This window comes from Peromyscus californicus, unplaced genomic scaffold (assembly GCF_007827085.1).
Source record: "Peromyscus californicus insignis strain IS unplaced genomic scaffold, ASM782708v3 Scaffold_9__1_contigs__length_137607984, whole genome shotgun sequence".
Classification (NCBI taxonomy): domain Eukaryota; kingdom Metazoa; phylum Chordata; class Mammalia; order Rodentia; family Cricetidae; genus Peromyscus; species Peromyscus californicus.
In genome coordinates this window covers 122,412,638-122,439,613 of record NW_026294617.1, presented here as the reverse complement: position 1 = coordinate 122,439,613, position 26,976 = coordinate 122,412,638, and the positions used below count along the sequence as shown (strand labels likewise).

Here is a 26,976-nt window from a genome sequence, read left to right as displayed (position 1 = left end):
GGCATATACTTACATTTCCTTTCAGTAAGCCCCCCAAAATGCTATAGATTTCAAATTGTGTATATTATGATACATAATCTTTCAAAATAAAAAGCAAAAAGATGAGTAGATTTTTATAGCATAAATAGTAACATGGATAAGAATGATACCATTATCTAAAGCTTCACAACATTAACTAGGCTAACTAACTATGCTATCTAACTATGCTGTCGAACTATACTAACTAGTCATATTGTCTAACCATGCTGTCTAACTAACCATGCTATCTAACTAACTCTGATATTTAAGTGCATGAAGCATCTTATACAAGAATGTGCACACTCACCTGAGCTCTAATCTGGGAAGTGAGGTGTTCAATATCCCCCGTGAAGTGTTTCAGCCGTTGTCTGTAAACTTTGGATGCTTTTTTCAGAGCCACACCTTTCTGCCTACTTGCTTCTTTGATGGCTACAGCTTCCTGCTTATTCAATTTCACCTGCAAGTTCCACTTGGCTATTTGGGTTTCCAAGCTCTAAAAAATGTTAAAAGAAATTAAATTACACCAGAGCTTCAATGTTTAAAGAAATGTTGCAAAAACACATATGTCACCTTCCACACAGATTTTATCCAAAGAACTAATCATGAATAGTTAAAAAGTTAAACAGTGATAAGAGGTGGCATAGCCAAAACTTCTTATAGCAAGTTAAAAAACGAAAATTCAACATATTTCAGTATATATAAACTAATGGCATTATGACTAAAGAGACTAATATTTGTGATTATGGCAGAAACATCAGCTTCCTAAAAGCTCCCATGATCAGATATCATTTAGTTCACATATGAAATATAACATAGGACAGTTGAAAATATGACCTTAATCTTAGGTATGCAAAGCTCAAAAGGAACCAGTAACTCATCAGATACCTGGGAGTGCCTCAGGGGAGCAAGATGCACAGGGCATGGAGGATGAAGACAAGAGAAGCCAAGACCCGGTGACCAAACTTAACTTTAGGATCGGAAGGAATCTGCTAATCCTTGACGTTCCAGCCAGGAGAGTAACTGCTTACCCAGGAGTGGCAAACAGTTTGAATGATGTGCAAGGGCGCAGCCACTGAATGGGATGGTGCTAACGGGCAGGACCAATTCCTTGACACGCTCTTGGTAAAACATGAGAGAGCTGGTCCAGTGGGACAACTGTTATGCTTTCCTTTCAAATGATTCTAAGTATCTGAGCATTAAGTGCTGTATGTAAATATTAATGAACATGAAGTATATAAGAACTAATGACTAGAGATTGCTAAGCTTTTGTATTTTTAAAATTACATGCATGTTAAATCTGAAATTACAGGATCCGTGCTTGGCACTACCATTCTTGGGGCAGCCATTTCAGCTAAAAGTAAATTTAGGACTCACAGTGGTAGATAGGCTTTTCTACTTAACCCTGTGACCAATAAAGGCTATGTTTCCCTTCACTTCCATGAATGTTATAATTAAGAAGCATGTCGCTGGACGGTGGTGGCCTTTAATCCCAGCACAAGGGAGGCAGAGCCAGGCAGATCACTGTGAGTTCAAAGTCAGCCTGAGATCCAGGACAGGCACCAAAACTACACAGAGAAACACTGTCTTGAAAAACCAAAAAAAAAAAAAAAAAAAAGAAAAAAAGAATGTCTTTGGATTTCATCTCTGTGGACTAGTTAGGTAAATTTTGCAGCAGCAACTACCTCTTCTACAAATTTAACTTAAACAATCAGACAAAAAAAAAAAAAAAGTCCCATGAGCGCTCCAGTAAATAATTGGGAAACATAAACTGGAAGGTCAAGTTCCTGTGTGAGAAAGGACCTGCCCAGAAGAAATACAGCAGTCATTCCTCAAGACGGCCACACGGTGTCACCACCACACTATCCAGTTTGGGCATTTGCTTAAAATCTTCTTAGAAAGTTTAAAAAGAGACCATAAAGTTAAGAGGGTTACGTGGCGGAGGGAGGAGGTGGCTGGGGATGGATATACTCAAAACACACTGTATACATATATGAAATTCTTAAACCCTACACTGCAATATTCCAGGGATAGAATAAAACTGGCAAATTATTTTTAGTTTCAAAATAAACCCTCAGTCATTTGCCAAGTAAATGGACACATATGAGATAGCATGAAATGTGTGCGTATTATGTACATATACATCACCGGTTATACAGTGGACTACACATATGTCCTACTGTGCATACATGTGTGTACAGACACAGCAGGACATAGATCATTATTCACTATCTCTTCTAAAAATATTCTAACTCCAACTGACATACTCTAAGAATTTAGAAGGAAAAATTGGATCAAAGCATCCAATATTGCAGAATATCTTTGGGATATTCTGAAAGATTTAAAATGTAAATTTTTAAAAGGCCCAATGAATGACAACAATTAAAAACCTGAGATTTAGGTTGCCAGACAGAATTGTTTTTACACTTAAAAAGTAAATGTGTTAAACTCAAAATCAAGTAACTAAATTCTAATCCTCCCACCACATTATTCACAGCTTTAAATTCCAGATTTTATGTATTTATTTTACATAATATAATTAATGTATACAAATAAGGTCAAACTGTAATTAAAGTGTGTGTGAGAGGAAAGCGGAACAGCAAGGCCCCAAAGCCACCTGTTTCCTGTCCTTAGCAGTGGCAGTGCTGAGGGACCCGTATATCAAAACGGGGATGCCACAGCAGAGCTCTGGACCTTAGCCTTACGTTATGTCTCCAGATTAATCAAGTATACTTAAAAAACCAAAAAATACTGTTAAAAATTATCTTTGAAAATAACTCATTATTTCATTTAGAATTTAACAAACAAAAATCAACTGCTCTTTGAGGGCACTTTAAGACCATGAAAGATGATCTGAACTGGGTGACTGACAGGCTGGATCCCATTATTTGCCTGTGCGTGCCTGCACAGCATTGGCACAGCACACCACTGTGTCTATATCACCCACGCAGAGAGCAAAGAGGATCCACGAGGGCTACGGTGGAAGGTTCGTGGAGGAACAGGTACAGAGAATGAAGGACGATTTCCTACTGACAGAGTCCAGTGGAGGGAAAATCAATGCCTCCAGTTGGCTACCACTCCTGACTCCAGCCAGGCTCTGATGGACAGCTCCAAACCAATGGCTACACAGATGCCACGGTTAAACTAAAAGCAAGGTTGAAGGTCATGTATCTAGGGAAGGGGGCAGCGGGATGGGAGGGAGTGATAAGGACAGAAGGGAGCCGGAGAAGGCAGGCGGAGCGTAATCAGAATATACCAGACACATGGATGAAATTGGCAAAAAAAAAAAATTAATTAAAACAAATGCCATCCTCTATAAACCTGCTCACTATCCTCAGAAAGGCAAAAGCTCTTTGCCACTTAAGGACCAGGAGAGCTCTTGAAGCAGGTGCTAGAAGCTGCAAATGTCTGCTACGATTCAGGACAAGAAAACGGAGGTCGACCTAGACATTCTCACCCTTGGTCTGTAGAAGTCTCTGAAGGAAGGAACACTGTTTCTTTTCCTTTGGCAAAAAAGTAAGATAGTGGATCCAATTAGGTTGTGACACGTAACAGCACCCTCAGGCTCTGACCTCAAAACAACTGTGACTGGGAACACCTTTTTAAATCAAACATTCCTTCGAACTGCACAAATACAAAAGGTCTCAGTGCTCTAAATACAAAAACTGAGCTCATCTCAAAATTATTAGAATTTGTAACAAAAGAAACAACTTACTGATTGCCTATTAGATACATGTGAGAATATGCATAAAAGGTATACAGACATGGAAAAGACGGGAATACTCTGCAACCAAATGTTAACAACAGTTTTGGTGTCCTAAAGTTATTTTAACTTACGTTTCCATAACTTACAAAAATGTCCACAGTAAACATAAATTAACTGTATGGTGAGAAAGATTAAAAGACTTAAAATCTCTGCTGGGGTAATCTTTTTGTACACTGTGTGACGGTGTGTCATCTGCCTAAGACACCTTCCGATTGACTTAATAAAGAGCTGAATGGCCAATAGCTAGGCAGGAGAGGACAGGTGGACAAAGAAATTTCTTTCCAGACAAAGAAATTCTGGGAAAAAATCTGAGGTGGAGGATTCACCAGCCAAACATGGAGGAAGTTGGACAGACGGTACTGAGAAGAGGTAACGGACACATTACCGAACATAGACTAATATAAATGGGTTAATTTAAGTTTTAAGAGCTAGTTGGGAACAAGCCTAAGCTAAGTCCAAGCTTTTCATAATCAGTAAAAAGTCTTGTGTCATTATTAGAGAGCTAGTAATAAAAAGAAAGACCTGCTACAAATCTCCACACATTCTTCCTAAATTGAAATATAAAAGGAAACATTTTCATACAGTGATCTGGACCTAAATATTCAGAAGGCTAGACACCTTATGACTCAGATTTATATTCAGTGTTTTCCACAGAAACACCAAAATTACATTCTTTTATTATCACTGAATTTCACAATTAAGCGAGGCTGTTAAAGTTCGTTTTTCATTAATTTTATTACTTAAACTATAAAAATGGATATTCATAACCTTTACATGTTCTTTTAGCTTGTCATTCTCAGCTTCCCTTTTCTGAATTTGGAGGTGTAGACGATCATGTACGACTTTGACTGACTGAGAAAACCGGTTTGCTTTCAAAGCACTTTCCTGTAATAGAAAAGAAAGACAAACACTAAGTTCCTGTGTCTCTTTATCTCTGACAGAGCCCGGAGTCTGAGTCCACCTGAACAGAAGGTGAAGCAGAGCACTCCTGTCCATACACTGTGGCCCGGTGAATGAACTTCATATAAAATTGCATGTAAAACTCCCACATGTATTCAATGCCTTCTACTCATCTCCTATAAACCTTCCCATCTCTCCTCCCAAGTAAAATTTTAAGTATGTGCAAAATGTTACTTCAAATACCAAAATTATTTAATTTTTCCAAACAGATTAAAATATAAATTTATAGCTCTTAAATGTGCATGTGTATATTTGCATGTGTTTTTAGCTGTTTACAGGCACAGGGAGACATACATACACACTCATGCACATATATGACATGTGTGTAGGATCACAGGACAACCTTGGGTGTCATCATCAGGACCATCCTGCAGCTCCTCTGAGACAGGCCCCCTCATTGGCCTGGAGCTCACCAAGTAGGCTAGTCTGGCTGGCAGCAAGCCCTAGAGATCCTCCCGCCTCTGCCTCTCCAGGACTAGAATTACAAGGCTTCTGGGAACTAAACTCGAGTTGTGGTCTTCTGACTGGCCCATCACCCAACCCAGGCATATAGGATTTGTGGTGACTTAAGCCAAGTGGTCTAAGCCGCATAAAACTAAACTAAACAAACAAACAAAAACCTTAAAAAGTTAAGATGTTCTATTTGATACATAACAATTAAAACTGATCTAAACTGTCAAAAAGCCTTCACTGTGCCTAACTGAGGATATGAGAATGGAGTGGGAGGAAGAGAATGGGGTCAATACTAACAAAATATAAGTCATGGTTAAAAACTCAAAATGTGTTTACCTTTTCATTCTGAAACAGACACAAAAGTTCTTGGATATAGGCCTCTTTTTCAAGTACCTTCTTCTTAAGAGTCTTCAGGAAAGACATTAGAAATTAGAATTAGAAAACTCAGAATGTGGATGATACTGGCTGAAACCAAGCAGCATACAAAGAAGCAAAAACTGTCCCCATGAATGGCTGTCAGGTGGACAAACACTTACACTATTGTCACTCTCATTGTCACTGAGGTCCTTCAACAAGCTGGGTGAGTTCTCTCCTGTCTGTGAGGGAAAGACACGAAACATCAATGTCTAGAACCACACTTCTCTGTTTTAAAAATGACTATTGTCTGTCAAGTTTGGGAGTTCATTTTCTACTGATTTCAACTCTGCAAGAAGTATAGCTTGCAAATATTTTCTCCTATTCTGTAGACTGTCCCTATGCTGTTACCTTACTTTATACAGAAGTTTTTTAGTTTGATGTCCTAATTCCACTATATCATATATTCATTCTCTTCCCTCCCCTCATTGAGGAGTGAACCCAGGGCATCGTATATGATAGTTACGCAGTTTGCCACCGACTTGCATCCCTAGCCCTTAAATTATTAACTATTTCTGGAAACTAATAGTAAGGAATCTCAACTTGATTCTGTGGATAGTTATAGAGCCCAAAGATGAATTTTGTGGAAATTGAAATACATACACTTCTGAAATGGTGTGTGCAATCCTGCACTGTGTGTGTGTGCAATCTTGCACTGTGTGTGTGCAATCCTGCACTGTGTATGTGTGCAATCCTGCACTGTGTTTATGTGCAATCCTGCACTGTGTGTATGTGTGCAATCCTGCACTGTGTGTATGTACAATCCTGCACTGTGTGCATGTGTGCAATCCTGCACTGTGTGTATGTGCAATCCTGCACTGTGTGTATGTGCAATCCTGCACTGTGTATGTGTGCAATCCTGCACTGTGTATGTGTGCAATCCTGCCCTGTGTATGTGTGCAATCCTGCACTGTGTGCATGTGCAATCCTGCACTGTGTGTATGTGCAATCCTGCACTGTGTGTATGTGCAATCCTGCACTGTGTGTATGTGTGCAATCTTGCACTGTGTGTGTGCAATCCTGCACTGTGTATGTGTGTAATCCTGCACTGTGTGTATGTGCAATCCTGCACTGTGTGTATGTGCAATCCTGCACTGTGTATGTGTGCAATCCTGCACTGTGTATGTGTGCAATCCTGCCCTGTGTATGTGTGCAATCCTGCACTGTGTGCATGTGCAATCCTGCACTGTGTGTATGTGCAATCCTGCACTGTGTGTATGTGCAATCCTGCACTGTGTGTATGTGTGCAATCTTGCACTGTGTGTGTGCAATCCTGTACTGTGTATGTGTGTAATCCTGCACTGTGTGTATGTGTAATCCTGCACTGTGTGTATGTGCAATCCTGCACTGTGTGTATGTGCAATTCTGCACTGTGTGTGTGCAATCCTGTACTGTGTATGTGTGTAATCCTGCACTGTGTGTGTGTATGTGCAATCCTGCACTGTGTGTATGTGTACGTGCTTTGGATAGAAAGAATAAAACATAACACAGTCATTCCTTAAAAGAAGACCAACACGGACAGCTGCTATGCACAGTGCAGATTCTATTGGTTAAAATTTCTGCCTGAGTGCTCAAAATTATTTTTCACATAATTTCTGATCAGTTACTTTGCTAAATTAATCTCAAAAGAATGCCTCAGAAAGTATAGGTTAGTGATATACAAATCTCTCTCTCTCTCTCTCTCTCTCTCTCTCTCTCTCTGTGTGTGTGTCACACACACACACACACACACACACACACACACACACACACACACACACACACCTACTTTCTAAAGACTCTCAGAATACTGTTTAGAAAGAGGCATTATGGTTGGGGATTTAGCTCAGTGTAGAGTGCTTGTCTAGCAAGCACAAGGCCCTGGGTTCGGTCCTCAGCTCCGGGAAAGATAAAAAAAGAAAAAGGCATTATAACTCTAAATTCTAGCAGTGAGAAGGGAAACAGGATATGATAATAGGGGACTGAATGATCAAAATGCATTATACACATTTTTGAAATGTCATAAAGACTATTTAGTACAATTAAGAAATGCTAACAGAACAAAGATAAAAAATAAAATAAGTTGAGTAAGATACTAAATTCTTTTAAATCATCAATACATATAAATAGACATTTCTCAAAAAGACACAGATGGTTAATAGGTGCAGGGCAGTGCTCAGTGTTACTGATCATCAGACGAAAGCAAATCAAAACCAGTCTGAGTATGAAAAGGTTATGAAAAGATGAGAAATAAAATGCTGGCAGGGATATGGAGGATAGGGAACTCATACATGTTGTTTGGTGAGAATATAAATTGGTTTAGACAACTTAAGTGTCTATCAGTTGGTGGATGGATAGCACATATAGGTGTCAATACATAATGGAATACTGTTCAGCCATTTAAAAAATAATCCTATCATTTGTTTTACTATGGATACAAGTGAAATCATGTTAAGTAAAATACAACAAACACAAAAAGACAAGATCATGTCACTCATATGTGGAATGTAAAAGTTGAATTTATAGAAATTGAGAGTAAAAAGGTGGTTACCATATGTCAGAGTAGCCGGGGAGGAGGAAGGGGAACAGTGGGAACAGTTAATCAACGGGAACTAAGGTGTAGGAAGGAGACAGACGTGCGGGTGTGCTATTTCACACTAGGGTGAAACAAAAAGACCACATATAGGACCTTTTATCAGGGGAGGGGGTACCTAATGATACACAGGAGAGCTTAAACTATAAGAATTTTAGACTTTGCAAGTAGAAGTTCAATCATTATATTTCAAAGAAAAATTCAAAGAATTACTTCTATTTCAATATACCAATATTTTAAGATTCACAGTTAGAGAACTAAAATATCCTCCAAGTAGGAGGCATCACTACCGTGGAAACACTCAGCACAGGAGCCTTACTTGTTTGTAGTGTGTCTGTTTAATAAGTTGTTCTAAGGCTAATTTCACACGGTTAAAAGTGTCTAATTCTTTTGATAATATTTCCTTCTGTTCAAAAATCCTCTTCAAATTGGATGCAGAAAGATTAACCTGACAAAATAAAAGAAGCCCACATATACATGTTAAGACAACATTAAGTAAAACACATTAGAATGATATCATCAATGAGGAACTGTTTCCTAGTATCAATCAAAATCATTATTCTGCATGTAGTATTGGTGAGCCCTGGCAAGTTTACCCATAGTAGTCAGAATGCACTACATGGTACATTAAAATAAAGTAAGTTGTAGAACTCCACAGCTTTGCAGTATTGGTTCCACTAAACCACAGAGGACAATCTATTCTTGTCCCAAAGTGAAGTTTAGTTGAAAGTGTAAAGTCATCTTCTGTTCCAAATGACATCACAGAAAACAGGTAAACAGCATCTCTCTGAGTTTTATTTTTTAAAGATCTATTTTTGTTTGATGTGAGTGAGTGTTTTGCCTGCATGTTTGTCTGTGCATCATGTATGCCTGGTGCCCATGGGGACCAGAAGAGGGCATCAGATCTGCTGCAGCTGGAGTTAGGGATGGTCCTCTGGAAGAGCAGACAGTGCTGCTAAACACTGAGCCATCTCTCCACCCGACACTTTTAGTTTTAAATGAACTCTTCAGAAAATCTCATTCTCTAGCTCAAGGCCAGGTAAGTCACACATCAACCTGTAGTATCTAGCTTAGTTTCTTCCTAGGTGCATGCCTGAGAGATGTCTGCCTTTTAAGAAAAGAATAGAGTTAACAACAGGAATAAAGAATGCTGTCCTGTCTCCCCCCACCCCCGCATTTTTGGTATCATGTACCCATATGTGGGCATTCCTGTTAAGATTTGAGTCCTTAGTCAGATCATCTGAATATGATGCTCACTTTCCATCTCACTAGCCAGTCTAAGTCCAACACTCACGTTTTCTAAACTAATTCCTTCCACGGTGTTCTTAAATAACGGCAAAAGTAATTCTACTGAACAGGATGCCGACTCAGCTTCCTTAAGTGCTGCCTCCAACTCCTTTTCATTTAAGATGTCTTGCTTGCGGCTAATAACAGAAAAATAAACCTTCAGTTACATCTAACACACAAACTGGAGACTTTTTCATGTAAGACAAGAACAGACAAGCCTGCCTCCAGACTGACATGGGTTTGATTTACAGATGTCCCTAGGGGAAGCTTGATCACCAGGACTATAGGCATCCAGGCCAACATGGGCTGAAAAGAGGCAAAAAGAGGTGGACCTGGAGTACAGAGAAGAGAATAACTCATCTTATTTACATTCTGCTATATGGAATCATAAGTTATGTGCATTTAAAATTTATCTATAGGGCAGTTAAGAGCATTGGTGCTCTTTCAGAGGACGCCGGTTCTATTCTCAGCACCCACATGGTGGCTCACAACTATCTGTAACTCCCTCTTTGAGCCTCCACGGGCACCAAGTATGAATGTGATGTACACACATATATGGAGGCAAAATTCTCATATATATAAAATAAATATATCTTTAAATTTTTAATGAATAAAAATCTATGTATAACTAACTTCAAAGAAGCTTTTCCAATAATTATAAACAAAACAGCAAGTTCTGTGAGAGCATCATGCCCTTCATTACTCAGCACTGTTTTTTCCTTTACAGAATATCTTATAAAAATTCATTCAGAGCTGATAATAGGGCAAGAAAGACAGCTCAACAGGGCAAGGTACTGTGAAGCTGCGAAGCCTGGAGGTCTGTTCAGACCCTGGAACTCATGGTGGGAGAGCAGAACAGACTCTGAAAACTGTCCTCTGATCTACACAGCACAAATCACACACACACACACACACACACACACACACACACACACACACACACACGTAAATAGAATTATTGGCATCTTACATATACTTCAAGTAGAATATTTTATTCTTAAGTACCACTGGCTTAAAGTAAAAAGCTTATGATAAATAACTGCCATTCATTCAAAATCATGGTCAGAAAACCAACAATTATATTTGATGAAACACCATTTTCCACTTTCCTCCAGATAAACTAGAAACTAGGCTATACTACCTGTAATGGCAATATGACATTTTAAGATTACTATTACTATATTAATTCACACAAATATAACAAGTAAATTTCCAATTCAACAAAGCAAAATATGATAATTGTTATATAATAATACACCAAGCATTAATATTCACTTTACAAGTTATTAATAGGTTGGGTTGGCTTTTCTATTCCTTTCATTAAATGAAAACTTAAACCACACACCTAATCCAAGAGTAAGAAAGGCTGACACAAGAAGCCGAGAGTTCAGTGACAGCATGGGCTGCAGCGAGGCCTTGTCTCAAAAAGTAAAGCAAACAAACGATAAAAAGACTGACAACCTCTAAACTGCTAAGGAAGTATTTTTATAATCAGATTACCTAGGTATATTTTAATGAATGAATACTAAATGTGCAAAGGATATTCTTGAATGATTAGTGCACTTGATTTGGAAGTTAGAAAATGAGATCTGCTCTGCCAATAACAAGGATACCTGCTGAGGTGATTCTCACTGGCACACTGTGGGACAGGTCCTCTCTCCTGTGTGAGACATGAAAAGAGTCCCCTGGGATGAGTTTCATCGCTAGTAGGTGTCTCCATCAACTCAGTAACTCTCTTTTATAAGGTGCTTCGGCAACAACTTTTCCACAGATGCTGAAAGCTAGGGAACATATGTTATTAAACTTATCATTTCAGTAGATTATTTTCCTGTTGTTACCTTGTGATATAAAGACCCCAATTATATACAAAACATTTCAAAGACAATATCAAAATTTTAACTGCTACCTGGGCATGGCTTAGCATGGCTTTAATCTTAGCACTTGAGAGGCAGAAGCAAGTAGATCTCTGTGAGTTTAAGACCAGTCTGGTTTACCCAACAAGTTCTAAGCCAGTTGGGGCTACATAGTGAGACCTCGTCTTAAAATATATATAGAGAGAGATGCTACTCACTATTCTAGTGACTCAAAATAGTATCAAAATTGCACTGCATAGTAATTTATCTATTTCAACTTTCCATACACACTTTAAAAAGGTTTGCTATTATTACTATATATGGGTACAAAAATCTTCTTTAAAATCATTTTTAATTATGCGTCTGTGAGTGGGTATGTGCATATGAGTCCTAGGGGTTGGAGACATAGAGATCAGGGTCCCCTGACTTGGAGTTACACAGCAGTTGTGAGCAACCTTGCACGGGTTTTGGAACTAAACATGGGTCCCCTGCAAGGACAGTAAGCTCTTTACCACTGAGCAATCTCTCCAGCCCCAAGTGTACATATCTTTACTGATCTGTTTCTTGAAGTATTATAGTAATCCTTCAATAATGACCCATAGGACTAGATAACAAATGTGCAAATTGAGGGTTTTGTATTAGTTCCATCAGGCCTAAGCAACAAGACGCTGTTGTACACTTAGAATTCTACAAACTCAACGCACCTTTGAATGTGTTTTGCAACAACAGCTGCAGAGCAGGTAAGGCATTATTTTGAAAGTAGTCCTTTGTGGTGTATTTCTTTATTCCCATTCCCAGCTTGGTCTAGACTACCCTTCGCTGATAATAATAATTAAAAGTACTTCTGAACATGAGCAAGAATCTTTTCATTTAGCCCTGAAGATGTCAATTTAAAAATGTGACTCTTCATACATGAATTCCTCCAAAATGGCCCCATTTAAAGAGATGAATTAACACATCAGCAACAAGAGGCTAAGTTTTCATAACTAAATAGAAATGTTCATGTGTCTCTTTTGTTGTTGTTCATGCAAGATCAAAGGTCACATTTAAGGTTTTCTACATTGCTTTCAAATATTTATGATTTAGATTTCCATATTAAAATACATTATGCTCAAGAACTTTTCTATAGTTTAGGTACATGTTGAAATGATAGGTTGAAACTATTCACAATATTTAATTAGCAATTCAGAAACCTCCCAGGACACCTGCAAAAACTACATTAAATTTTGTCTGATGTTTCTATACACAATACAGAGACAAATATTTAGTAGCTAAAATTCAAAAGGAACAGTAGTCCAGAGAGCCTGCACCACTCTCCCTGGATCTCTGGCTGCTGAGTTGTGCAACATCTGTCACTACAACATCCCACTGCAGAGAAGACACGGGGATATTTACAGTCCAGAAGAAGCGCAAATACACAGATCACATGAAAAGCCAACACAGGCTAATGAGGAATGTGCTCTGGGAAGTCACAGCAAAGACATCTGTGATCTGTTTGGTTTGTAACTGTCACAGCCTTTCGATGGGGAATTAGCATTTATCTTTTACTCATTCATGTGTTCAAATATTTATCTCTCCACAGGCTGGAATCTCAAGAAAAAATGTCCTGTTTATAGTTGAATCCTAAATGCCTACAAGCCTTGGAGTACTAAGTAATGCCTGGAAAGTATGAAAGACTTGGTACTCTCAATGAACATGATAGGCTACTGCTTTTCACTTATCTGTCCCTTGACCGACTTTTCTGAGGGATTAAAAGAAAAATGGTTTCTATATTTAGAAGTAAAACTTAAAACCAGAATGAAAGGATAGGGATCTTCCATTCTTAGGAAATACTTGATAAAATGAGAACCACTTTGGTGGTATCAGTATTTTAAGTGAGTTGTCATGTAGCTTTCTGGGCTATTGGTGAGTGTACATAAGACAAATTATAAAGCAAAAACTTTGTGCTTCATCAACTACAATTATTAACTACATCTTAAATGATAAATAAATAAAGCTAATGTGTGGTAAAAATGGGGATCTGTGATGGTTAATTTTAATTATCATCTAGACACAATTCTATAGAAGTTTAAGTAAATACTTAAAGTTCAGTAGTCTTAAGTTTTTTAAATTGTCAAGGGTATTCATGGAGCTGCTGATGTAGCTATAACCACAGAACTATGTTCCATTTTGATCAACAAGTGTGTTGAGGGATGGATGCTTGGGGACAATGATTTTAAAAAATAAAGATCATGGCACCTGGACCATTCAGGAAATGTTTTTTTAAAAATCAGTCTCCCTGGAGAGGAACCATAGAATTCCACAGGCTTTTATTTGTTTTGCTAAACATGAATCCCTGAAAAACAAAATTCATTGACCTCAAACAATAGCATCCAGATTCTACTTAAAAAAAAAATTAAAAAATCTTCCATGAAATACTCAGCAAGGAACACAAAGTACATGTAGGAATGATGCCTTCTGACTCTCAGTATTCTGGAAACTAGTCAAAACTTATCAAAGAAATAGTTGAATATCGTTTGACTCCATTGTGGAAAAAAATATATTTGTGAAACGTTGAAAAGGGTAAGTAAAAATGAGCAAAGTAGGAAAATAGATTTCTAAATAAACGTATCAAAATGATGGGGGTGGGAGTGAGAGGTGGGATGACATTTATGATTCAGAGAAGCTAACTTGAATAAGAATCTGTGGCTTCTGGTGAGCTGGGGCTGAAGAGTCAGCTGTGACTAGCTGGAGACCAGAACCACTGAAATAAAACCTGTGTTTTATGGGGACAATGGATGCTGGTCAGCTGAGGCTGAAAAAATAGCTGTGATTAAGAAGAGACCACAGCTGCTGATGTGGAATTGTCGAGGGGGACCAAGACTACATCTTAAGCTGGCAGATGAACTTAGTAATTTGTTAGAGTTTTCCTTTTTGAAGGAGTAAAGGGGTCAATCTTGGCACCATGTACCAGGATTGGAGTCCCTGAAGAGAGGCCAGGAGGCCACTGGTGACAGAGCAGCCTCAGTTGTAGTGGAGGCCCCAGAACTGAAGGGGCCACGAATAGAAACTGAAGCTTGGTATCATTAGTCAGGGTCAGAGTTCCTAAAGAAAGCCCAGGAGAAGTTACTGGAGAAAGTGCAGCCTCAGTCACACAGAGACACCAGGATTGAAAGACATGAAAAGAAACTGGTTAAAATGCAGCCTCAGATGCATTTGAGATCCCAGCATATTGAAGATGCTAGGACCATGGGATGACCACCAGGGACAGCAGTATGTGTGGTGTAGAGTTGACCCAAGATAAGCTTCCCATGGCAGAACTGGAGAGGTATGGCTATGCAAGCCCTTTGAAGCTCAGATCACAAATGAGTCCCAGATACCAGACACTGAGTACAATGAGTTATTTATACTGTTGGAGTTTGGTTTCTGATCTGATTGTTTCTGTGCTCTTGGAATAAGAAAGTATATAAATTGTTTGGATTTTAAAGTAACCTTGTATTTTAAAGTGTTTAGACTTTTAAAAACGATGGGGTTTTTAAATTATATTATGTTTTATATAGCAATGTTAACAAAATATCTTGGGGATAAACAAGAAAGGAATGGTTATGGCTTAATAGTAGTATGTCTGTGTGTCAAGTTGACAGGGTGTCAATTGTGTTGGTTAGTTTTTGTCAATTTCAAACAAATTAGTCACACAGAAGAGGGAATCTCAACTGAGGAACTATCGGCCTGGTCTTTGGGCATGTTTATGGGGCATTTTTTTTTATTATTATTAATGACTGAATTAGACACAACCAGCCTACTGTGAGCATTGCCACCCTCGGCAGGTGGTCCAGGTCGTATAGGAAAGAAAGCTAAACTAGCCAAGGAGAGCAAGGTATTAAATAACATCCCTCTGTGGTTTGTGCTTCAGTTTCTGCCTTGAATTTCTGCCTAGGCTTCCCTCAGTGATGGGCTGTAACCTGTAAGTAAAAATGAACCCTTTCCTCCCAAGTTGCTTTTGGTCAGTATTTTACGACAGCAACAAAGAAGTAAACTAGAACACAGAGCTAAAGATGAAATGTCTATATATTTTCTCAGAAAATATTTTAAAGAAATCAATTAAAAATTGCTTTCACGGTGATAAACACATGAACGTAACAAAAAAAATTAGAATGCTAGAACAGCAAACAAAGGAATTAGAATGCTAGAACAGCATGAGGAGAAGTTCAAGGAGAAGTGGCCATATATAAATATAACGCATCATTTGCCCGTGATGCTCTAATGAATCGCTCTACATGTAAGTTATTTTTTTAAACTGTCCCTTCAGGTACCAAAAATAATTTAGAAAACTCTTAAAAAATTTTTCTAATTCTTCTTCACTATCTAATCTGAGAACAAGTAGACTAAGCAAAACTTAACCATTCTTAGATGGCCAGAGACAGCACATCAAACTAAATGATTATGACCCATGAAATATCACTTCTTAATTCTTACTGGCCCCAGGACATGGAAAATCAATTAACCATTAGCCACACTGGGCCTTATTTTTCTCTTCTACAAGAACAGAATACAGACCACAGTCACAGTAACGTGCAGAGAAAAAAGTGGACTTCATCTTTCTTTTGCCCCTCACCCCCTAAACTTAGAACCCATTGGGCTCACTCTGCTGGGGCTTTCTCAGCAGTCTTCACATTTTCCCATTTTTTCCTTTTTAAGTAATTATCCTGAATTAACCAATCTATCCTTAAAATTACTTACAAGCTTCCTGAGTTGATCAGAACTGATTTTACAGAACAACCTTTAGGACATATTTATTCTTTGTGGAAATTTTAGAAGTCATTACCAAAGTAGTCATAAATTGAGAACTGCTACACTAGAGGATGGGGTGAGGGAGAGCAGCAGCTTCCAAGAGAATGCAGCCCAGCAGATGGTTATTTATTTTTATATTCATCTTTCTGTTGTGTGTACGGAATTAACAAAAGTGACTAATAAATAAACAAAGCTATTTGTTCAGATCTCGAGATGCTTGAAGAACAAAAACTAAACTATTAATACACAACAATTGTAGAATCAGCATATAACAGCAAATAATAACAGCAATATAATACCTAGCTATTAAAAATTACAAATATGGTAATTGTTTTACCATAAGCCAAAAGTATTTTAAAAGCAGACAGGATTTCTGCAGTTCGATCCTTTAACTACTTCGGACCCTCATCCCCTCAAACACTTGACACACTGTAAGGCCTAGGGGGACACAGAAACTTGGCCTTTTGGAACCCAACAGCAGCCACAGTTTGGTTGTGGATACTCAGTTGACCTCTGGTACTCAGTGCCACCTATATGGACTTGTGTTTAATATCATTTATTACAACTGTATTATTTATTCTCAGTTTGCAAGTATGGAAACGGAAGCCAAAAAAGTGATGTGCCCAAAACCACACAGATGGTTAAATGTCAGAGGTGGGACTGAAAGCACATTGGCTTCTACCACGTTCTACCATATGACAATCATGTTTTTCTTGGGGGGGGGGGGTCCTATAGGGCTGGAAGAAGGTATTATTTCCTGAGGGTACATGGGACATGACTCTGGGCATGTCAAGAACTGGGCTGCCGTGGTAGGCTCAAGATTAAGAAGACACTGTGTCAACACCCCCAAACCCGGACCCTCGCTCTGCACAGGCCCCCCACGAGCTAACCTCATCCCCCACCCCAAATCCACACCGCGGAAAGCCGCGGCAACCTGGCCGCCTTCCTCCGGATGAAAGCGGTGGGCTTGAGAACCAAGGACCCAATGTCCTGGCAGGGTGGGCATCAGAGGCCTCACTTCCGGGTCACCCTCCTACCCCACGCCCCGAGGTTCCTAGGGTCACCGGGGCCCGCGCTCAGAGCCCGCCCCCGAACGCGTCCACACGTCGCCGTGACGTCATCCGCCGCCGCCGCCGCCGCCACTACCTGCAATGGCCGGAGAGTCCTCTGAGATCCTGTCGGCCCTGGGTCGCCTCGGCAGACAGAGAGTGCAGAGGGAAGAGTAGAAGGCCGGAGGGAAGGACGGGGCGCGCGAGGCAAGAAGCCGATGAGTCACCAAAACAGGCAGCGGTGGCGACAGCGTCGCCACGGAAGAAGCAAACGTTGCTAGTAACCGTTGGCTTCTCTGGAAACGGACGCCCCGCCCCTCCGCCGGCCCGCTCCGACGTAGCTAATTGGCCAGGGCTCTGGGGCGCGGGCGCCCTTCCTGCTGTGATTGGCGGGAGCCAGAGGGCGTGGCCGGCGGGAGCTTTGTCGACTTTGGTTTCTCTGGTGTTGAGCTTGAGTATAGCTTTTGTGTGCAGTTACCGGAAAATCTCAACCGCTGTCATCCTGGCGGGAAAGAAAGGTCCATTCCGAGCCTCCTGACACTGGATCGAAAAAATACCCTCTCTGCTTTTGCGGGAGGAATTTGAAAAAAGCCAAGATAATATGACTAAAAAAAACCCTTATTTCCGGTGTATGGCATTATCCCTGACCGTTCCCTGGGCGTCAGGGGTTTCCTGATAGAGTCAGCATGTTCTCCAAAATACTTTTCAGGTCCCAAATACTTCATATAATAAAGCTGCTACGCGTTCTAGACTGCTGAACCAGCAAAACAAGATCTTAGTGAAGAAAAAGGAGGACCTGATGGTGCATTTTTACAAAACAAGATTTCATTTTCTTGTCATTGTTTTGGTGGTTTAGGACAAGGTTTTGTGTGGTTCAGGCTAGCTTCATACTGTTTATGCAGTCTAGGTTGACTTTGAAACCCAGATCTTTAGGCCTCCTGAGATTGTAAGCATGAGATTGCCAAACAAGTAGAAAATTTTATGCTCTATTACTATTCAACTGAAACAAACAAAACAAATCAAACAAACGGAAAACTAACTCTTTAGTCCATCACAAGACCTCAGTTTCTCTAAACATTGTTCAACACGCTTGGCTATAAGATTACAATTCAAGGATTTGCACATAATGAAGATGTGAGGCTAGCATACTTTTTCCTTTCAAGATCCAATAGTAATATTTTAGCTTTTACATATCATATTGTCCCTGTTATAGTATTTAATTCCACATTGTTGCACAAAAGAAGTCATGGAGAAATAGAGAACACATAAAGATAAGAATACAGCTGTGCTTCCATCAAATTTTATCAATAAAAGTAAGTAGTAGGCTGGATTTGACCAACAGGTTATGGTATGTAGACTGCTGATATAAAACTTAAGCTAAACAAGTGTCTAGTATGTGTTGAACTCATTGGCCATGCGTGTGAATATAGGCAACAGCAGTACATCCCATTGGCTATTTCCCTCATGGACAGATATGTAAGAGCAACAAATAGGTTCAAGATACTTGATGAGTGCACATCATATTTTGGCAAAATAAAAAAGACAGTTTAAAGGACAGCTTGGTGGTGACATAAATTTTCTCCGAAAATGGTTTTCAAGTAATTCCCTTAATCCCTAAACACACAAAAATGGAACCTATTTGCCTTATTTGGAAATTTACTAGGAGAATGTGGCATTAAGAGGTCTTGCAAGTTATTTTTTTTACTCTTAGAAATCAGTTAGCAGCGATATATATATATATATATATATATATATATATATATATATATAAAATTATCCTATAGAAAAGCAAAATCTGGCCAAATTCTCACTATCTTAGTCACTACAATAAGGTGCCAGACATGTGAATTCCAGCATTTTAAGGTCCTGTCTTGGGTCCAGATAAGTGCACAGTATGAGGGACCCTAGTCAGCAAGAGTACCTAGAGGAAAGCAAGGTGAAAGGACTTTGGTTTTGAGGTGATAACACAATATATCTCAGACCACTTAGCCCTGGAAAATTCACCAAAGTAACAGGGTTTTGGATTTTCATAGAGTTCTCACAGAACAGATCTGCATCACGGCTACTTGATAGAGTGGAGTGTTAGTAGGTATTCAGCCAAGCATAACAAAATAGCAGACTGTTTAAACAACAGAAACTTGTTTACCACATTTCTGGAATCTCAGAAGTCCAAAATCAAGAATCAACCAATTTGGCTGCTGATGAGATGTCTGTTTCTGGTGCTTGCGGATGGATGGATGCCTTCTTGTTTTATTCTCACTTGTACTGAAAGAAGTAGCAAAATGTCACCTATCTTCTCTAAGGGCACCAGGCTCCTCATAAGGACACTACACCTGTAATCTAATCAATCCCCAAAGGCCCCATCTCTAAGTGCCAACACATTGAGGGGTAGTGGGGAGGAAGGAACAAAACTCTTTCCACAGCATTGGGGTGCTTGCTACTGCTTGTTGAAGAGTGGCCCTTCATTGAAGGCAGTTCTGCCCGTGCTGGTTTACGTGTGGGAAACAATGATTTTATTATTTTCCCACTGTCATTTCTCAGCATGTAAGTGTCAAATGAGTGTATCTTTGGATTGGATTGCTAGACAAGTATGTGTGTCCATCTCAATATGCAAATTTGGTTTCACCTTTAATAAGAAATACAATTATGTGTCTACAAAAGAATTGGTCTAAAATAAATTTCTTTATGATGTCATCAGTAAATGTTGACTTGTATACCTCTGTTAGAGATCTAAGTAACCTGCACCATGGAGGACTTTCTCAGTTTGCCTGAGGCTGTAAATTCAAGATCTAAGAAGCTATTCTAGCTCTCTCTGTTTCAGGATAAACCACCCTGACCAAAGAGCAGCTTAGGAGAGACAATATTTTTAGTATACAGCTCCAGGTTACAGCCCATCACTGGGAACACAGTAGTGCTGGTGGAGGCAGAGGACAGGCTGCAGGAATGGGTTGTCACCTTGCACTTTGCTAAAGCAGGGCCTCTCTTGCTGCTTCCATTGCCCAGCATACTCCACTCTAACTGGCTTTTGCAATAGGTGGGTTTCTTGTGTTCACTTGTCATCTCCCCAGCCCAATCCTGTTAAAATCTAATAAAGGGGACAATTAAATCAGTCTGTGATAAAGTGAAAGGACCAAGCAGATGCCATTAACAGGCTGCTCAGTCTTGTCTCAGGCTTCAGTTTCAGTTTCTGGGAGGGCCATGAACAAAAGACAATCACTGATGCACCTGTCAGCAGGGACAGGGAGATAGGACACACTGAGCCTGGGCCACTGAGCCAATGCCCACAGTCAGTACCTGTCCAGGCCTGCCCAAAAATGGATAACTGTAACCCCCAACTAACCCTAGTCAATTAAAAGTTACTAACATGATTGCCACTCACATAAACCAATCCTGAATCTGTTCCTATGTTGTCTGTAGACCCCCAACCCCCCCCCTGCTTTAAAAACCCTGCCCCATTGCTAATCAGGGTCTCTCCTGCTCTGTTGCTGCATCAGACAGACGGAGAGGCCTGGGTTAACTCTCAACAGTAAAAAGACTGCTTTTCTGTCGGATTTGGTCTCTTGATGGTCTTTGGGGGACTCTGGGACAACAAAAGGATACATGCTGAGAAGTATTTTTAAAACTGTTTGGCTGACTGTTCACAAGAGTGGCTGGGTGGAATGAAATACTAAGAACAAAAATAGAGGAAAGAAAACAAATATGACCTGCTACTGCTTCTTGGTATGATTAGAGGCAGCAGGGAATCTGGTGAAGCCCTGGGATGTCAGGGATACATGAGGTCAGGGTCAGAGCAGAAAGAAAACTGAATTGGAGAGTAGAGAGAAACTTGCCTTTGTGTACTGCTTCCGAGTCCTTCTGGTTATTTTTCATCTCTTTTAAAAATCCCCTTATGTTTCTGCTTTATTTTTCACCTTTGAAAAATATCTATAGTAATAATAACAACATCTGATATCCAAAACATAATGTTATATTCTACCAGGTTCAAACAGATGTAGCAGTATTTAATAGAATGTAATTTTATGCCTGATTTTCAAATGAGTACTATTTAATACCATTTCTCCAATTCTCTGTATTAAATTATTAATAATAATTCTTATAAGCTACTCATTTTGACAAAAATAATCTCTCTCTCTCTCTCTCTCTCTCTCTCATGTGTTGATAAGTTATTTCCACAGTGAAGTTAGCAAGAAATGTAGGGAAAATAATTCTTTTTTTTATTTAATTTTATTTTATTTTACAATATAATTTAATTCTACATACCAGCCATGGATTCCCTTGTTCTCCCTCCTCCTACCCCCCTCCCCTTCCCCCCAGGCCACCCCCTATTCCCATCTCCTCCAGGGCAAAGACTCCCCCGAGGATTGAGATCAACATGGTCGACTCAGTCCAGGCAGGTCCAGACCCCTCCTCCCAGGCTGGGCCAAGCGACCCTGCATAAGCCCCAGGTTTCAAACAGCCAACTCATGCAATGAGCACAGGACCCAGTCCTACTGCCTGGATGCCTCCCAAACAGATCAAGCCAATCACCTGTCTCACCTATTCAGAGGACCTGATCCAGTTGGGGGCCAATTGGCAAGAAAGAGGAGGGTTTATATGAGCGAGAATTGTTGAGACAAAGATTGGATAAAGCACAGGGACAAATAACCAAATGAATGGAAACACATGAACTATGAACCAATGGCTGAGGGAAAATAATTCTAAACAAGTGAATCTCTTCATTTGGATCCAAGCCTCAAGAGTTTTACTGGTGTGATCAGACTTCTATAGAGAATGAGTGCAGCCAACACTTCCTGCTATTCACACGACATGGTACATTCTACTGATTTTCACAGAATTATTCAGAGAACCCATCACTTCAGTCCTACTCTTGAACTCAAGATAGATCTCATTAAATGGCCCTTAGAAAATATAACTACCTATATTTGATTTTTAATTTAGTCAAAAGGGCAAGTCGTAACTTCCTGAGCCTTGTGAAGTAAGGTATGGGGAACTGTTTTGAAAACTGCAAAAGCAGGGCCAGTGAGATGGTTCAGTGGGCAAAGGCACTTGTCACCAAGCCTAAGGATCTGAGTCCAATCCCTGTGACCAACATGGTGGGATGAGAGGAGTGATTCCCACAGGCTGTCCTCCGACCTCCACATGCACACCACGCCACAGACACAGCCACACACACAACCTCACACACTAAGTAAATAAATGTAAGAAATTATTTTTAAACCTGCAAAACGCTACACAAACATATTGGTTCTAATCATTTCTGAAGCTCCAAGGTCTTTATTGTGGGAAACTCGTCACAGGATCCAAATTCAGTGCCTGCTTCTGCCCTGAAACGTGTCCCTGTCTTGTTCAGTTTGGGAATCTTCGTCACCAGATCCTCAGTAAGTAGCCTGTGAGAACCACTTGTTTTGCTGCTGGACTCATTTCTGCCCTTGCTTCATTTCACCCCATGTTCTCCATCACCACGGTTTGACAAAGTGAAGACTCAAGCACAGATGGGTTTCCACAGGTATATGGATCCACTGTATCCCCTGACTTTGAAAATGAAGATAAATTTAAGGAAAAAATCATCAGGAAGGCACAGAATTTCTTATCTGATCCCTTGGCAAAGTTTTACATTCTTAAGTTGATCATTTGTCTCATTTCTAACTTGATAAATTTTGTAAATGCTGCATGAGCTTTGTATCTCTGCCACAGAGACCTGTATTTTCTCCTCTTTTAAATGAGACAGTCAAAACCAAAGTGAAAAGAAAGGGTTCAAAGCTTTTGACTAAAGATTTCAGTTCTGCTCTCTTCTATGACATCTGTGAGATACTTCATTGGTTTGCCCATTGCTGTGCGCCAATAGTCTCCATGAAAAAGAAACACAAAGGTCCTCAAAGGCCAAGCAGCCAGCAGATCAGACAGTTTTGATTCTTGAGTTACTGAAATAGAATAACTTATTTTCTTGAAAGCAGATAAAAGCAGAGCAGAATGGTACAGTTCATGCAACACTGAAATGAGCCCTTGGAAATTGAATTCCCAGGGTTTTTTTTTTTTTTTCACTTCATCAGACATTATCAACTCTATGGACACAAAAAGATCACTTGTTCACTTAGAGTCACTTCATCAGAACAGAACACTGCTCAGGATTGATTTTTAATTACTTAGCCAAGTCACTTTCCCCAGGTTTTGTTTTTGTTTTTATCTCCTGTAGCATCAGCCAGGTGAAGGAGAAAGTAGTAAAAAGATCTCAGTACCTGGCCTGACCCCGTATGGATGCTGACAGCAAAGAGGGTTCCAGAGGGCAGATCCATGTTTCCAAAGCGGGTGTGATCCCAAGATACCTTCAGAAAATGCATGAGTGGCTGGGAATCTCGGGAACAGATGATACAAGTGGAATCTAGGACAGTGACCCGAGGGAAGATTTGGTCCAGAACCAAGGAGATAGAAAGTAGAGAGACAAGAATGGATGCCAAGCCTAAACTATCAGTGCAAGATAAGCAAAGCCCCAGAAGACCTGCTTGGGTTGAACAAGATAAAGTTGGACAAGACTATCCACCTAAGGTATTCTTTGCAAAGCTACCTGTATTCTGTATAGTGAATACCCTCCAAACTTGCATCCCGATACAGCCATTGTTAACTACCAACTAAAAGAGACTGAACATAGTCCCCAGTTGTTCTCTCATCCAGTGAGTAATTTTTATAAGTGATGTCAAGAAACACTTCTTATGAGTTATGGGTTTCATTTTTGTACATGTTGCTTTACTGCTGGGATTACTTTTTCTTAAAAGCACAAAAGACTGGCATAAAAAAATAAACTGGAAGGAAAGTTAAAATGAAGAGCTTTGTCCTGCTCACTGAGTCACCATCCCTGGTTGCCCTTGGGAGTTGCCACATAAGCCAGTGGAAAAAACCCACACTGTGAAGGAGCTTCAGAAGGCAAGGTGTGATGTGAGCTGCAGGTGAGCAAGTTTGGCAGCCACACAGTAAACCACATTCCATTCTCCAGCACACCCAAAGGAACACAGACTTAAGAGCTGTCTGTCAGGCAGGAATGAAAGGGAAAACTTTCCTGAACAGAAGGCACTTTTTCTAGGAAAGAGAGATGGGGGTGTGTGTTTTATATCTTCATGATCTAGCTCTTATTTTTCCTGAATGCATTTGTTTGTTCAACAAGTATTTATTCAGATTTGACAGAGCTAGGTGCTGGGAAAGTACCAAGCAAAAGTAAACATGTCCTTTATCTCATACAGCCACCACAGGAATCCATCAGTATGTGATGTAAATGGACTCAAGATACTCCATCAATGGAGAGTACAGATGTCTTCATAGCATGGAGATATTCAGGCAAGGTTTTTAGTCCATATCTGGAATTTGAAGGAAAAGCTAGTGAACAGTAAAAAAGGAGACTCTCAGGAAAAGGCCTTCAGGGAAGTATCCCCTCCCTATCTCCCAATGTTGCAACTTGCTCTTAGCTCTGAACCTTACTACTGGGCTCTCTGGCTGTGGCCCTACACTCCAGGGTGATTTCTCAGGAGATTCCCCCATCCCCATGCTCTCTATATCAACTACCATCTACTTATCCTTCCCAGCTCAACTTACACAGAGACTCTTTCCCTTTGTCCCCTCTTGAGCCATAGAGAGATGCTTCCCAATGTGTTGCACATGCCTCTGAGGCTTACCCTGCATAAGTTGACATCTGTCCTGCTAGGCTATGAGCTCCCTGGGGACAGGATCCAGCCTGGTTCTTTGAGATCCTAAGCATTTACCATAGTACATGAGTCTATGAGCAATAAGTATTAGTGAGAGAAAGAAAAAAAAAGAGTTATATGTCATGACAGCAGTAATAACAGTGATAGCTAATATTTAAATGTTACTTTCTGTACGTTAAGGACTGTTGTAAGCATTTAAACTCTTATCAACCAGCCTAAATGGTGGATGTCATTCTCTCTCTCTCTTTCTTACAGATGCTGTTTAAACTTTTGATCCCAATCTGTAAAATGCAGATGTTAATAATATTTATTTTTGAAAATGAGGATCCTAGAAAGTGTTATGGCTTGAATATGAAATCTCTCCCACTGGTTCATGTATTAAAGCCTTGGTCCCCTGCTGGTGGTACTATCTAGGAAAATTCTGGATACAGTGGGAAGTGAGGCCTACAAACTGAAGTCACACCTTTGAAGATTATGCTAGCTCCTCAGTCCCCACCTCTCTGCCTTCTGTCGGCTGGGAAACAAAGACGTTCCTGAATGGCATACTCTGCTACTGTGGTGCTCTTCCAAGCTCATGGGATCAAGAAAATGTGTACTAAAGTTTTAGATACCCACAAACTAAAATAAATATTTCCTCCTATAATTGTTTATGTCAGTCATTTTATCACAGAAACAGGATAAGTAACTAATACAGTAAGTCAAATGCATACATGGTACAAACTGGCTAAAGACAGCATGCTATCATGATGACGTGCAAGGCCAAAGACAGGAGCCCAAAGCCCTGGTTCATAAGACTCCAGTTTTTAGGGAAAGAAGAATGACAATAAACTTACCCTGAAGACGCCCATTAGAGCACAACACAGACTTAGTGCGACCTCCTCATCAACAGCAGTGGTAGGGTTTTTTTTAGCCTGACACCCTCCACACCCTAGCAGCCCTCAGAAATGGGTCACAATCAGGCAGAATGTACAAGTGACTGAAGGTCTTCTGATGTGCTCTCTGCAGAAACAAAGCTTTCCCTTGGTTTTGGAGAGGAGTCACAATAGCCATCGCTGTGTTTGGAGCTAGTCAGCAGGTCCAACCTTTTGACATTGACACAGATGTTACCATCTACATAGCTCCATAGGCCACAGGTTGGAACGCCTTTGATGGAAGGACGTTTTGTAAATATAATTTGATAACTAGGAGAAAACATGACATAGTGATAAACATCATAAGTTGAAGCCCCTCACTCTTAGTTTAGCACTATGCTACTACTACCAATTTTAGAGGGTTTTTAGGTTTTCTGAGCCTTAGCTTTGACACAGTTGCTGTAACAAAACATCATGACTAAGGCAACTTAAGGAAGAAAAGTTTCAAAAAATAAATAAAAAGGAAAAAAGTGTTCATTTGGCTTATGGTTCCAGAGGTACAAGAATACATTATAATGGTATGCCATGGCAGAGGGTAGCAGGCATGTCTGAAGGAATAACAAGTTGAGAGAGCTCCTCAACCATAAGCACAAAGTAGACCGAATGAACTGTAAATGGCATGGGGCTTTAAACTCTCAAAGCCTACCTCCAGAGAAAGGCTGTACCTCCCAAGCTTCCCCAAACAGGGCCACCAGCTTGAGGACAAGTATTTAAATACCTGAGTCTATGGGGGGGGGACATTTCTTATTCAGCCACCACAATCACTCATGAGCTAGGGATAATACAACCCACCATTCAATAAAAGCATGTTTTCCTTCTCCCACTGGCTAATTATCAGAATTTGAAAAGCAGGAGTAAAAATGATGTCTGCATCAAGGGAATGACATTTAAAAGGGTTCAATTGCAAATTCCCCAGCATTGTGCTGTCGTCAGAGATCATAAACAAGGCATAAAATATTTGGGAAGCCTGCTACTTCATCCTGCGATGTTACAGGAGATACAGGTTGACTGAATCAAGTCCTTATCCCCAAGGGAGCCCTGCTGAGAAAGAAATCCATTCTTCTCCCTGGCACCAGGAGAAAGGGCACTGGAGCCAGGGGAAAGGCCTTGGCCTGCACAGCATCAAAATTCCTGGCACTTTGCCCTCCCTTGGGGGGTATCTGGTCTCTTAACCCCAGCCATCAGAGCTTGCCCGGACCTCCTGGCCCAGGGCTCTAGGGACAGGCATATGGGAA

General features: G+C 40.2%; 1 protein-coding gene across 5 annotated transcripts in view; it reads right to left on the bottom strand.

Annotated features, from left to right (window-relative positions):
- The window catches only part of Odf2l (outer dense fiber of sperm tails 2 like), a 37,953-nt gene extending 20,509 nt beyond the window's left edge, over positions 1-17,444 (bottom strand). For 3 of the 5 annotated variants that reach the window (XR_008216517.1, XM_052731168.1, XM_052731165.1), the window contains exons 1-8: positions 17,237-17,444; positions 11,081-11,248; positions 9,475-9,604; positions 8,500-8,628; positions 5,731-5,790; positions 5,531-5,602; positions 4,550-4,666; positions 326-511 (exon numbers count right to left, since the gene is read on the bottom strand). Coding sequence is in view for 4 of the 5 variants with exons in the window: in XM_052731168.1 (XP_052587128.1) it covers positions 326-511; positions 4,550-4,666; positions 5,531-5,602; positions 5,731-5,790; positions 8,500-8,628; positions 9,475-9,604; positions 11,081-11,187 (801 nt within the window). In the remaining variant the exon portion in view is untranslated. Of the gene's footprint in view, positions 1-325; positions 512-4,549; positions 4,667-5,530; positions 5,603-5,730; positions 5,791-8,499; positions 8,629-9,474; positions 9,605-11,080; positions 11,249-12,024; positions 17,207-17,236 lie in introns of those variants that run through there. The other 2 variants (XM_052731167.1, XM_052731166.1) reach the window with 2 other exon arrangements.
- Between the last annotated feature and the right edge of the window lie 9,532 nt (positions 17,445-26,976).